We start from the raw sequence: 13,159 nt of genomic DNA, 5'->3' as shown, positions 1-13,159 counted from the left end.
AACCACGCTTCGAATCCCCCTCGAGAAGGGAAACACTATGTCGTACCGCCGCCGGTGGAAAGAAGGAACTTCTCTACTGTTTACCCCCAGCCACTCCAAACAATTATGTATAAGATAATACCGTAGAATACCGCGGCTTGAAAAAGGACACCTTTGGACGAATTCATACATAGTTTCCTTGAGCTAGCATGGCGTTTTTTTTGTTGGCGAAATCTTGGCAATAGACAATATTTCTCTAGGTATCTCAAGTGTGTGTTTGTGCCAATCATGGTACATGTTACTTTTGTTCTGGGAGAGAGCTGAATGTCGGTTAAATGAGTCACGAACCACAGTGATCCCTCGGTACAGAGTCTCGCCAGAGCATCGGAAACTCCTGAAGTAGGTATTCTTTGGCCTTTCTAGAAGGTAGCTGGCGATTTTTGTGTTTCGGTGAACTTGAGTCATTCAACATTTTCTGTACGAAACTACTTTCTAGCTAATTGTCGCCTGTAGGAGTTTCCCATCACCAGTCGACTGTCTGTACCTGGTTTTTATTAACGATTTAGACAAAACAAGCCGACTGTATAGCAAAGATTGATACTTCATAGGACTAGCGAAGGATCCTCGCCGTTACATGGGACGCATGCTACGCCGCATCCCACGGCAGTGTATCTATCAATGAGCCCATTTACTGCGCCAGGAGGGTCTTAAGTTCGTCTGACGCTCGCCTGAAGTTCTGAAAACCTTTGTAACACTAATCATCAACATCATGGGGTTATTGGATTTGGAAGACTATGGCACCATCGCTGATAAGGCTTGCTGGTCCATGTTTGCAGTCACAGTTTGCGAGTAGCCCTCTTATATTGCGCCCAAGGGCAGTTGACTGTCTTGTAGTCTTCGTGGCGTTGAGAGCTGGCACTCGCATGTTCAGCAAAGGCGGTGGCCTCAGAATGGACGACTGTATCACCGTTTTTTGCGTCGTTATGATGCTCGCCATCTGCATCCTGATCACAATGGGCACCTAGTACGGTCTTGGACAAATATGGAGGCCATCGGTCCTCCATTGATACCGCGAGCTCTCAAGTGGAATGTAATTATCAGTTCGGTGCTGATATGGACGTTTTCGATATCCAAGTTCGCCATCATCGCGATTCTCAAACGCATTCCGAACTACAGCCTCAAGACGACGATACTATTCTGGGGCCTCGCGCTCATCCCCCAGGCCTGCATACTGGCTACGTTGGTCTGGTGATACAAACAATGCGATCCGGTCGAATTCGGCTGGAACAAAACCATGCCGGGCGGAAAATGTGCCAGTACCAAGGTCGTGTCAGATTTGGGCTTTTTCAATTCAGCCTATCGTTCTTTCCTAGGTGTATTCTTCGCCGTGTACCCGATTCCATTCATTATGCGCCTTAACATGCCACTCAATAACCGCATCCTAGTCTCGATCGTGCGGGGCCTCAGTATCCTGTCCTTCTAAAAACTCACAATCTTGGGAGAAATTTTTGTAATACTAGCTGAGAACCTAACTTGTGAGTTATTCACCTCACATGTTTCTCAGCATAGAACTAACTTTGTTAAACCCGGTCCCGCTTCTCGATATACTCGGTCTCGGAGAGGATTGTATTCTCGTGGTATGCTCTTCTTTGCCCACACTGGGCCCGCTCTTCCGCTTGACCAGAGGCAAAGTTTGGATTCTCAGTGGCATTAGAACTGCCAGCCAGGGAAGATGCAGCAGCGTCGCCCACTGAGCGCTATCTGATACCAGCGGAAGATGGGATAAACTCAAAGGATATCATTTGGATGACAAGGATAGGACGTCGAGCCGCGCAGGTGAAAGCATCGATGAAACCCTACTCGTTTACCACGGCGCGGATCAGGTCCACAAGACACTCGAGTTTAAGGTGACCACGAACGCAAAGTATGACGGACGGGCGAAGCCAGTTGATGATCGTGACACGTAGCTTAGTGTTGCCGTAGGAGCCAATACTTCCTTTAGGCATCTACGCGCGCGATAGGGCAGCAGTGTTGTGGTGATGATCTAATTGGGCAAGCTTTGGTGTTGTTGAAATGGTGCTGTTAAGGTAATGTTATCAAGGCGAGGAACTGTGAAAGAGGGCGACTCGAGCGGGAACCAAAAGCAACATTGTATTTCATATTCCCACGGAATATTTCACTTTTCCTTCGTGGAAACGTTATTTCGAGCCTCTCAATACAGACTATTCAGCAACACCAAAGTTCAGCTACTACAATAGATGCTAATCGGTAGATCCTGTCAAGCTCGTTCATACGAGTCTGAGGGGCTGCATGCCAAGCCAAATATTCCAAAAGTGACGTGAGAGGTACGTGAGTGGCTCAACAGGTGGGTCTGTCCCTGAGATATCCTTGCTCACTCAAATTTCGCATACTGTGTCCTCAACTGATCCGTGTCAACCCATCCAACCGGCATGGCATTAAATCGTGCGGCCTTTCCAATGTAGTTTGAGACTAATTACTCTATCGAGCAGCCGCGCGACTAAATGATGCCGTAGAAGTTTGACCAGACCGATTACATAGGGTCGTTGAGGACAAATTACGTATGAGAGAAGTACATATAGGAAGAATGTATGTTAACACGCGCTTATCTGTTACAAGGAATTCACTAACTACTATGGTATTGGAAACTCTCTAGTCAGCCGGTAAATATGACCAGAATTTTACGGTAGATAAGAACATCTCCCTTCGTCAAGTAATAGACCGCGTGCCGTTTCCGTTGTTCCTGCATCTTTCCCCAAGATTTAGTTCCCATTTCCAACATGACATCAGCAGACCAACTTATCGGAGCCCTTGAGGGCCTCGATGTGGACTCTTTCGATAACGAAGCAGAGCGCGTCCGTGCTATGGACGCGCTGACCCTGGCTTTAAGCAAAGTATATAAGCCCTGGGACATTGTTTGGCAGCACTGTTGGGTCAACCCGGCCACCAATGCATGTGTCAAGACGTTGATTGACGCGGGTGTCTTCAGCAAATGGATCAAGGCCGGAGGCGGAGAGAAGACTTGTGCCGAATTGGCCGAATTAACGGGTGCCGATGTAGTGCTTGTTCGTGGGTTACATATCTGCTCTCCTTAACCCATGATGAAGCATTCTGACGGCAATGCAGGACGCATGATTCGGCAAATTTCTGGGCAGAATCTTGCCATCGAGACGGCCGAGGACACCTATAAGCCTACACCGTGGGTACGCGCTCTCGCTGAAGATCAGCCCCTCGCCAACGTCTATGGGGAATTTTATGGCTTCGTCAATTCCCCCATGTTCAGGACTTTGCCAGCCTACCTCAAGAAGACGGGATACAAAGTCCCCACTGACCCCAACGACTGCAACTGGCAGTTCATGAGAGGCTCAAATGAAAATCTGTTCCAGTCTCTTAGCGCAAACCCTGCCGCTGCAAGGGAATTCAATGATGCCATGGAGAGTCACTCCAAGCATAACTTGACGCCCTGGGTTGATGTTTACCCAACTGAGGCTCTTGTGAAAGAGTCTAAGCCTGATCGGCCCCTAGTTGTCGATGTCGGTGGTAGCAAGGGCCACGATCTGATCAAATTCCATCTCCGCCACCCTGATATCTCTGAGGGCAGTCTGGTACTCCAAGATCTGCCCGATATTCTCAAGGAGTTGACTATTGACGACACCATCTCCGTTCATCCTCACGACTTTTTTAAGCCACAGCCCGTGAAAGGTGCCCGTGCCTACTTCATGCACAATGTGTTACACGACTGGGAGGACACACAGGCGAAGCAAATCCTTTCTCACCTTGCCGAAGCTATGGAACCCGGATACTCGAAGGTCCTCATTCACGAAAGCGTAGTTAGCTCTGTGAAGCCGCTCGCTCGTGTGACAACGTCCGATATCACTATGATGGCGTGCCTTGGTGCGAAGGAGAGGACGGAGGCTGAGTGGCGGGCGCTAGTGGAGAGTGCGGGATTGAAGGTACTCAACATCTGGAGGCTACACAACTCTGTAGAAAGTGTTATTGAAGTAGAAGTAGCTTAGTGTTATAAGTAACAGTAGGAAGAACCTCTCTTCTATATATCAAACGGTGTTCCAAGTAGTAGGAAGGATTCTCTCCTAAATAAGGGATAGGGAGGTATATGAGTGTGGGTTGAGTGCGCTATCTAACTACCATCCCCTTTTAAGTATGATTCTATTTAGTAGGGTAAGTAGGATGGGATTAAGGACAGAGTATAGTAAGTTGGTCGTGCTCCGCTGAACACTGAAGACGCTTCTTAACACTTGAACATGAAAGCACACGAACACTACCCATGTAATTTGAATCCACAAAATGATGGCAAAGTCAGAGCTTCGAACCTAGAAGTTAATTTGATTCTATGAGAAATGAGCAAGAATATAGTATCGCAAAGTCAACTTCAGGACGTATTCAGACCCTGAGCGTAGGTGACTAGGCTCCAAAACATTGCGCGTGAACATTAGAAGGATGACACTAGTCAAGTTCTCTGAAATAGTTGCTGTTGCACCTAATCATGGAAAGGGTATAAACCGCCTTATAGATTTTGGTTGATTGGATAGGAAAATGCACAAGATCGACAGTCGAAATAGGTCAACAGTGGCGCCCTGAGATTTGCATGATGCGAAGTAGTACACTATAGATACACTGTTGTGTTGCATCGGCGCTTTCGGCGAGGGCGCGCACCGATGGATGCCCCCGCCGGAGCAGAGTTAGGAACAGGAAAAGTCGAAAACCCCACAAGACATTCTGAAAGGCTTAAGGCCACGGACCAGATCTTATTCCGGTGATCACCGACGAATAGGTGTGCAACCAGCCTGTGGGGCGATAAGTTTGAACCCTGAAGTTCCACAAAAGTATCCACAGACCAGAGCTCCAACGGCTGAAATGGGGTTGTTTCTGAGGGGCAAGATAAGACCTCGGATGATGACCCGATAGCTGATAACAGCGTTTAAGAGCGGTCAGTTATGGTAACAAATTCGCCTCGCATTCTTTGCTTGATGTTGCGCAAATTCTCTTCGCTCAGTCAAAGTATTTTGGAAAGCACAGTGATATCGTGGAGATACGATGGTAGAATCGGAGAAGCAGGACGTGGTCGCGACCACCTCGTTACAAAAAGGCGATGAACATTTAATGACTGCTGACGAGAAGCGGCTTGCCGAGATGGGTAAAATCACTCGATAAGTGAGGACTCAAACAAGTCACTGAGAAACTTTAGGTCACGTCCAGGAATTAGAACGACATTTCTCAAAACTATCGTTGATAGGACTCGCCTCCACGACGACCATATCATGGACAGGACTTGGTCTAGGCATTGTCACCGAAATCAATGCTGGAGGGCCTGGTGCGATCATCTATGGATTCATTCTGGTCACGATATTGCAATGCTTCCTTGGTGCTTCGCTCGCGGAGTTTGTCTCAAGCTATCCTACTGAAGGAGGAAGTAAGTTGGACGGTGAATACGGTTGTAGTGTTTGCTCCATGCTGGCATGATTCCAACTCTTAATACATTTGCACATATTCTGACAGAATTTATAGTGTACCACTGGATTGCCGCAGTTGCGCCTCGGAGCCAGGCTCTTTTCCTCAGTTTTCTTACCGGCTGGTTCACAGTCTGCGGCTGTACGTCGTCCTCGCGTACCATCTACTACTCTACATGCACCTAATTTATTCCGTTCTAGGGATTTTCACCACAGCATCCACCAACTTAATCTATGCTCAAACACTAGGCGCTCTGATAGCCCTTTACCATCCGGACATGACTGTAAAGACATGGGAAATATTCGTCATCTACCAAGGGTTGAACTTGATGACTGCTTCGGTCGTGCTTTTTGGGAACAAGGTCATTCCAAGCTTGAACAAATTCTCCTTGTTCTATCTGCAAATCGGATGGCTTGTTGTCCTTGTCACCGTTGTAGCATGTGCGCCAACCTACCAGAGCCCCGAGTTTGTCTTCCGTACGTGGATAAACAACACTGGCTGGGAAAACAATGTGATTGCCTTTGCTGTCGGCTTGGTCAATCCTTTATACAGTCTTGGTGGACTTGATGGCGGCAAGTAACCATGCGCATGTTGATTTAGAGTCTGAATTAACAATGTATAGTCACGCACATCACTGAAGAAATGCCGAATGTAAGTCTGCGCATGACAACCTTTCATTGACTTGAGTGAGGGAGGCTGAACATGTCACTAGCCCTCGCGTAATGCGCCATTAGCCATCATGATAACGCTCATCATTGCATTTTGTACCGGCATTAGCTACTTGATTGCGTTGATGTTCAGCGTCCAAGACTACAGCGCACTCGCAACCACGAACACTGGTCTCCCTTTAGCAGAGCTCTTCCGTCAAGCAACACAATCAGCGGGCGGTGCATTCGGCCTTACATTCATCCTCTTTGTCGCACTGGGTCCGTGTGTGATATCCTCTCAACTTTCCACTTCCAGAGTCCTATGGGCCTTTGCCCGAGATGGGGCTATTCCTTGGTCAGCAACATGGGCACGCGTTAGTTCACGCTTTGGCATACCATTCAATTCGCAGCTCTTGGTGGCAGCTGCAAATGCAGTGCTAGGGTGTCTTTACCTTGGCAGTTCGACCGCTTTCAACGCCATGCTTGGATCTGCAGTCACTGTTAATAACATTGCCTATTACATCCCCATATTGACAAACCTACTGACTGGTAGGCGAAATATGTACAAGGGTGTGTTTCACATGGGCAGTCTCGGGTTTGTGGTTAATATTGTAACTATTTGTTGGCTTACGTTTGCCATCGTTTTCTTCAGTTTTCCTTATTCCATGCCTGTTCAGGTCGCGAGCATGAACTACACTTGCGTTGTGGTTGGCTCCCTGCCCATTTTGATAGTTACCTGGTGGTTTTGGATTCGACGGACCTATAAAGAGAAGATGTCGCGGACCAATAGATGGGAATGATTTCGAAGCAAGGACATTTGATGAGGATTAAACACGGGTACTCTGCTACCCAGGCTCAGAGTTATTATCCGGAGCTTGATGTAGCGGTAGTACACTCTCGCATGCAGCGGACGGGATTTCCAAAACCTCAAAGCTGTGATGAAATTCGCAGGGATATTTTTTTAGCCCGTGGAGACTGATAGCATGGCGATCAATATATGTTTTACTATTGATTCGAGTAAATAGTATCGCTGGAAACGGTACTTAGGAACTCCACGGTGGTTGCGACAATGGCATGTGGCAAAGACAAAGCTCCGATGATGAACACGCATGGCTGACCATTGCCTGGGGTGTGCAAGGATAAGACGAAGAAGACGGGATGCCAGTCCTGAAAATTATCACGTTCATGACTTTCATCATCTGTATCCGTTTGGCGTAAGTGGCAGATAATTGCCCTCAGAGAAAGATGGCAGGCCACGACCCAACCTACAGGGATTGGGTATTAATAAGAGAGTCACGCTCATATCATATCAAAATGTGTATAGTAGGACCGTTGCTGAGGGGGGTTTTAAGACGTGCGCCCGTATGGCCTTATCTTGGCATGACGCAGCGCCTCGGTCTGACGCCCGAAAATAATTTGGCGGGGCAGAGCGTCCAAGGAATACATGCTGCGCAACATACTCTCCTGCTTTGTAGCACCGCCACGTCAGTCGTACGCCACCACTGCATCAGCAGTGACCGAAGCCTCTCACTTTGCTGTCTTCAAAATAGGACGAAAACACAAGGCCCACCGCCAGCAGGCGCAGCAGGATAAGCCGTGGCACAACGGGGAGAAAGGTCGCAAAGGCAAAGGCAAAGGCAGAGGCAGAGGCAAACACGGCAAGATGGGACAAGACGAGTCGAGAGTAGTTGACCCAGATGCGCCGCCGCAAACACTGAAAGCGCGCACTGTCGACGCTCTTGCGCAGTACATCACGGCTGGCCATGCCCAGAAAATCGTCGTCATGGTAAGTGTAGACTAGACGCGACGCGACGCGACGCAGGCTTGTCCAGAAGATACTCGCTCACCATGAAGAAAAGACAGGAGCAGGCATTAGCACTTCAGCAGGCATACCAGACTTCCGATCGCCCGACACAGGTCTTTATGCAAACCTCGCGCGCCTGAACCTGCCCTACCCTGAAGCCGTCTTCGACATTAGCTTCTTTCGCAACAACCCGGAGCCGTTTTATGCCCTTGCCCAGGAACTATATCCTGGCCAATTCAGACCGACCATAACGCACTCGTTCATACATCTGCTGCATCAGAAGGGCCTCCTGCTCAAGCTCTTCACCCAGAACATTGACTGCCTTGAGCGTGAGGCGGGAGTCCCAGGCGATAAAATCATAGAGGCGCATGGCAGTTTTGCGACGTACGACATCGTCTAGCATACAGACCAAGAGCAACATACTAACGCGTCTTAGGCAACGCTGCATCGAGTGCAAAAAGCCATACCCCGACGAGCGTATGAAAGAAGCCATCCAAAACAAGTCGGTACCGCACTGCATCGACACCTCGTGCAACGGCCTCGTCAAACCAGACATTGTTTTCTTCGGCGAACAACTTCCTTCTGCCTTCTTTGAGAACCGCGATCTCCCTGCCGAGGCCGACCTGTGCATAGTCATGGGCACATCGCTCTCCGTCCACCCTTTCGCGTCGTTACCACAGCTCTGCGAAAACAAAACACCGCGGCTGCTCATAAACTCGGAAAGAGTCGGCGACTTGGGCACGAGGGCAGATGACGTGCTGTTGCTAGAAGACTGCGATAGCGGTGTGAGGAAGCTGGCTGAAGCGTGTGGATGGCTGGATGATCTAGAAGCGCTTTGGGCTACAACGGCACTCACTGACGGTCCGATGGTGCCCAAGGAACAAGTGAAAAAGAGCCGTGACGAGCTCTTGGAAGACGAAATCGAGAAGCTTACCAGAGATGTTGACAACAATTTGAGCCTGAGCAAAGCTCAGCATGAGTGGCTTGAAAACCACATGGACAATAAATTGGCAAGAAAAGAAGATGACTCGGTGGACCAAGAACGCCAAAAATCTCGTCTACAACCGCCAACCGATCCAATCTCAAAAATACTGGCGCCAGTGGCGAGTCCTGGGGATGCGAACTCAGATCCTGGGGGTGGATTGAGACATGTTTTTCCGCATATCAAGAAGCCCTCGCTCTAATTGATCATATGAATAGATAGATGATGCTACATGTGGATTTTGTGTGTGTTAGAAATAAGAGGATACAACTATAGAAGCATTGGTAATGGTCGATATTCAGCCTGTAACTCAAGCAGCCGCCGCACAGCTGACATGTTAGCTGCGAAGACCATTCAATTGTGACATTGATGCATATATTGGTCGTGTTTAGTAGTTTGTTGTTTGCCGGTCATCTGCACGGAATGGTCAGTGTCTTTCAACTCCAATCCTACACAGTAGTAGCGTAGAGGAGACAGGTAATCTCGAAACTTACAGTTTGCACCCATTGCCTTTCTCAACTTGAGCGTCACAGCCTCGGCATCCAGATCCTTCTTGTCGCCCGTTTGGATCTCGACAGCATACGTCCTGATGACCTGCTTGACCTGTCCACTCTGGAAGCTCATCTTGGCTTTGCGCATGACTTTTGTATGGGGGCCTATCACACCGAATGATATCAACGTTTCCATCTTGCTAGTAAAAAGTCTTGCAGTTGAGGATTGGGCAATATTGGTTGATGGTCAAGATCGAGTTTAAAGAAAATGACATGTTGCAATAGACACGTACCTTGCCAAACCACAAAAGCAAACTTGATGCGTTCACTGTACTCGTCATTTCCCAGCTTCATTCGCACATATCCATACGCTGCCTCGTCGTCCCCGAGACTCTCTGTCATCTCAGCAATCTCGCCTGTGCCGGTGGCTGCCAGCTTCAGGTTGTCTGAAGTTGCGGAAGCATACTACCATAGCGTATTAGCGCTTCAAATGAAAAGAACATGGCTCGGAAGAAATGGAGCAGGGCTTGCTAAGAGTGTCTCGTGACAAGCTTCCTAGAGCATTGGAGGAGCGGGGATGGGGTGTGAAGGTACTCTGCACCAACTGGTCGTCCCGAACGCGTAGTAAAACGAATACGGTAGCTTGTCGGGGTCACAAAGCTTGTCACGTACCTTGAGGATGAGCCACGTCGTGTCCGATTTGTCCGAACGCACATCTTCGTATGCCTGTGCGATATCAGGGTCGTTGAGAATATCAGCTGCAGGCGGCATCGTCACTGGGCTATATGCCAATCTGAGGGGGTTTTGGCTATGCGATCGAGGAAGATCTGGGCAAAAGAAGCAGTGTTTGACAGGGATAGGAAAGGTCACGAAGGGGAAAAGGATGAGGAAGTTGGGGATCCAGGGTCGCGAGGCTAACTACGGCTAGTGCGGGGCTCTAAGCTTGACTTAGCGGGGGGACGATTTAGCCAATGAGACGGCGGGAGGTGGAGGTTCCTGGGTCCTTTTGAGCCGCTGGCGGTGTGGGGTGCACGATGCGTCTTTTGTCCAGCTCACCAACCATATGTTGTGTCTCAGGAAATGGCAAAGTCTGCATGGTGAATAGTCACTGTCGAAGAGTTTGAGCTAACATTGATCTAATAGTTAGTTATATGAAAGTATGTCGGTGTTGAGGTGACCAGTCCATGTCATGGCACTGCTCGCTCGTGCCCCCAGCAGTGCGAAGCATGTGATCAACGACGTAGAATTCCAAGCTCGCTTTGGAGTGGAAAGGGCCGGTTGCCGCAGAAGGGAACACGATGGTTCCTGTCGAAATTCTAGACTACAAGTCGCAGGAACATTTGCTGGCATCAGTCGTTCGGCCAGTCCATGCTTGGGTTTGACGTGGCTGACAACGTGACGCCGTTACGCGTTAGTGTCTTTCCTCATGCATCCTGAGGTAGAGCTCCGAGTAAGTATTGTCAGGAACAACAGGGTATGGAAAGACATGATGTACCCGAAACCAAGTACCACTCGCTGATGTGATACACACATCTATCACTTGATGTCATGCGAATAAATGCACATTTAATTCAAGTGAAGCAAAATCAAGCAAGCTCATGGTACAAGGTCCTTTGTTTGGTAAATCTGGAGAGACGAGCAAGTAGGTGGTTGCGACGGTCATAGAGTCACAATGTGAGAGGAATGGGAGTTGTTCAAAACTGCGGAGAACTGGAAGGAGTCATCACGTGAGGCCGCGACAAGCCGTCTATGGCTTCGGCGCGCAACGCCGGCGGCACTGGCCGGGTTGCAGTAGGAGTACTTGGGTAGTAGTAAGTGATCGCAGGTCAAGGTGCGGGATGAATCAGTCGAGACGGTAAAACTCAGCGAAGCAGAAGTAAGGAGGCAGGGAAAGGATATTCAAATCAATTGCCGTTGGCATATTTGGAGGGTGCAGAGTGGAGGGGGCGGCAAGGTTCCAGGCCAGGTACGGGTGCGAGGTACACACAGCAGAAGCTCCAAAGGAGCAGGTGCTATGGGCGCACGCGCAACCCCGCGGAGCTTTTGTTGATGCTCCGCATTGCCCATCGCATTGCGCCAACAAGACAATTTCATCATTGCAGAGCTACCAAATACCAGGGGGATGCCGGCTTGCTGTCATTGGAAATGCCCGAGAACTGGCACAGGCATGGCCTTGTGTCGACAGCCGGTTGGTTGCGGTTGCGGTTGCTGTTGTTATTGTTGTTGTTGTTGATGGTGGTGTTGAGTCGGCGTGGGCAGCCTCCCTTATTATTGGGCCCAGCCACCACCATACATCCATGGGAAACCGCGGAATTGCATCATTTTGTCGTAGTCGCTCAGCCCAGCGCCGTCTCAAATCTCTACACGTAGCCCTGCTTTCTTTTTGCATCTTCTCTCCGAACCCAAACCCCCCACGCTAGGCCAATTTGCATCTCTCTCCTTGTCGCACTCTGCTACCGCTGTGCAATCGCTGGCTGATCTGCATCCCCCACAACCATCGCCGGCTTCTCCGGTCAACGACATCCACACAAACTCGTCCTCCCCCAGACGACTAAACACATCCCGAGCGCAGCACGACAAGCTTTGCACCACCAATTCTCATCATGCCCGTCTTTCGCCAGCACTTGGACGCTGTTGCGGCGCAAATAGACCGCATAGCTTCCCGTGACGCCATCCTCACGCCCCGGCAGCCTCTCGTGAACGCGCCTGCAATCGCCCTTGATGCGCCCAAGCCAGCACAGCTGGCTAAGCGCCAGAACGTGATATATACACAACAAGGCATAATACCTACCTACTACGATCTCTCTGGACCAGAACCTGGCACCGTGGTTGGCATTGTCCTTGGTAGTGTCGCCGGTTTTCTCCTCATATGTTGGTTGTTGCAATCGCTCGTCAATGGCTCGCGATCAGCCGGCACCACGACCGCAATGGCGGGCGAGGAGGAGATTGTAGTGCGCAGACCGCGGCGCAACTCACATGGCGGTCGCTCATCACGCCGCCGCTCCGAAGTGCGTGAAGTTAGTAGGAGCCCGCGGACGTCCGGCGCCCGGTCGCACATCATTGTCGAAGAGAGGCGGCAGCCGGTAAGGCCAAGGAGCATTGTTGTCGAAGACAGACATCGAGTGCCTGGTGATAATGTAGTCGAGGTCATCGAAGAACACGAGGATTATCGTGAGAGAAGAGGAAGCCGAAGAAGTGGCCCTGGCTATCGGTGAGCAGCGAAAGGTCTACTTCAAGCTACAAGTTGTATGCTAACAAGCCTAGATAAGCCGAGACTAGCTAGTATGCCTTACTTCCTCCCATGTCTAGATACAATACCCTGTCGCCGATTGTACCATATGCAATCACCTCCTTCCAACACACCACCAATACCCAACAAATACGTCTCTTCATTTCGCTCTTCTTACTCTCATATCCTTCGATCACTTGTTGCTGGGTTCTTTCCGGGCTTATACCATAATATGGCCATTCTCCTGGCTTTAGGCGTTTTGGCAGCAGGGTCGGGATGTAGTGCATAACGAGTTCGGTATGACGAGGCATATATGAGCCACGCAGTATGTATAGTTATGTACGTCTCTAGTTTGGATGCTTTGAGAAAGGCCAGTCGAGTTCTATCCATATTTGTAATTGTATAGTCAGCGACGCGCAAGTAAACATTCCAACATTACATGTGAACACAATTCCAGACGTGCTAAAATAGCAAAATACTAGATCAGAGAGTCCATGCGGATCGAAATTAGGTACAGCCGATGTGCTGGTGTGTTACTCG

At 49.5% G+C, this 13,159-nt stretch overlaps 5 protein-coding genes across 5 annotated transcripts; 4 read left to right on the top strand and 1 right to left on the bottom strand.

Annotated features, from left to right (window-relative positions):
• Positions 1 to 2,777: 2,777 nt before the first annotated feature.
• Positions 2,778 to 4,013, top strand: COCMIDRAFT_87704 (uncharacterized protein; the record flags this gene model as incomplete). Its single annotated transcript, XM_007686976.1, has 2 exons — positions 2,778 to 3,066; positions 3,124 to 4,013. 2 exons carry the CDS (start codon positions 2,778 to 2,780, stop codon positions 4,011 to 4,013), a joined length of 1,179 nt encoding a protein of 392 aa, XP_007685166.1.
• A 1,105-nt stretch (positions 4,014 to 5,118) lies between these two features.
• On the top strand, positions 5,119 to 6,913 carry COCMIDRAFT_34174 (uncharacterized protein; the record flags this gene model as incomplete). The annotated part of the gene is made up of 6 exons (XM_007686944.1): positions 5,119 to 5,152; positions 5,204 to 5,428; positions 5,524 to 5,607; positions 5,667 to 6,038; positions 6,089 to 6,117; positions 6,179 to 6,913. The coding sequence occupies 6 exons, from the start codon at positions 5,119 to 5,121 to the stop codon at positions 6,911 to 6,913; spliced, it is 1,479 nt and encodes a 492-aa protein (XP_007685134.1).
• Positions 6,914 to 7,557: 644 nt separating this feature from the next.
• Positions 7,558 to 9,101, top strand: COCMIDRAFT_34173 (uncharacterized protein; the record flags this gene model as incomplete). Its single annotated transcript, XM_007686943.1, has 3 exons — positions 7,558 to 7,899; positions 7,973 to 8,301; positions 8,354 to 9,101. 3 exons carry the CDS (start codon positions 7,558 to 7,560, stop codon positions 9,099 to 9,101), a joined length of 1,419 nt encoding a protein of 472 aa, XP_007685133.1.
• Positions 9,102 to 9,287: 186 nt separating this feature from the next.
• COCMIDRAFT_87580 (uncharacterized protein) lies at positions 9,288 to 10,161 on the bottom strand (the record flags this gene model as incomplete). The annotated part of the gene is made up of 4 exons (XM_007686975.1): positions 9,288 to 9,313; positions 9,394 to 9,555; positions 9,684 to 9,855; positions 10,063 to 10,161. 4 exons carry the CDS (start codon positions 10,159 to 10,161, stop codon positions 9,288 to 9,290), a joined length of 459 nt encoding a protein of 152 aa, XP_007685165.1.
• Positions 10,162 to 11,993: 1,832 nt separating this feature from the next.
• COCMIDRAFT_52470 (uncharacterized protein) lies at positions 11,994 to 12,584 on the top strand (the record flags this gene model as incomplete). Its single annotated transcript, XM_007686974.1, has 1 exon — positions 11,994 to 12,584. A coding segment is annotated over one exon (591 nt), but the record flags the coding sequence as incomplete, so codon positions are not given.
• Between the last annotated feature and the right edge of the window lie 575 nt (positions 12,585 to 13,159).

This window comes from Bipolaris oryzae, assembly GCF_000523455.1.
Source record: "Bipolaris oryzae ATCC 44560 unplaced genomic scaffold scaffold_24, whole genome shotgun sequence".
Lineage (NCBI taxonomy): Eukaryota > Fungi > Ascomycota > Dothideomycetes > Pleosporales > Pleosporaceae > Bipolaris > Bipolaris oryzae.
Note: the sequence above shows the minus strand (reverse complement) of the source record. Positions and strands in the feature narration are given on the sequence as shown.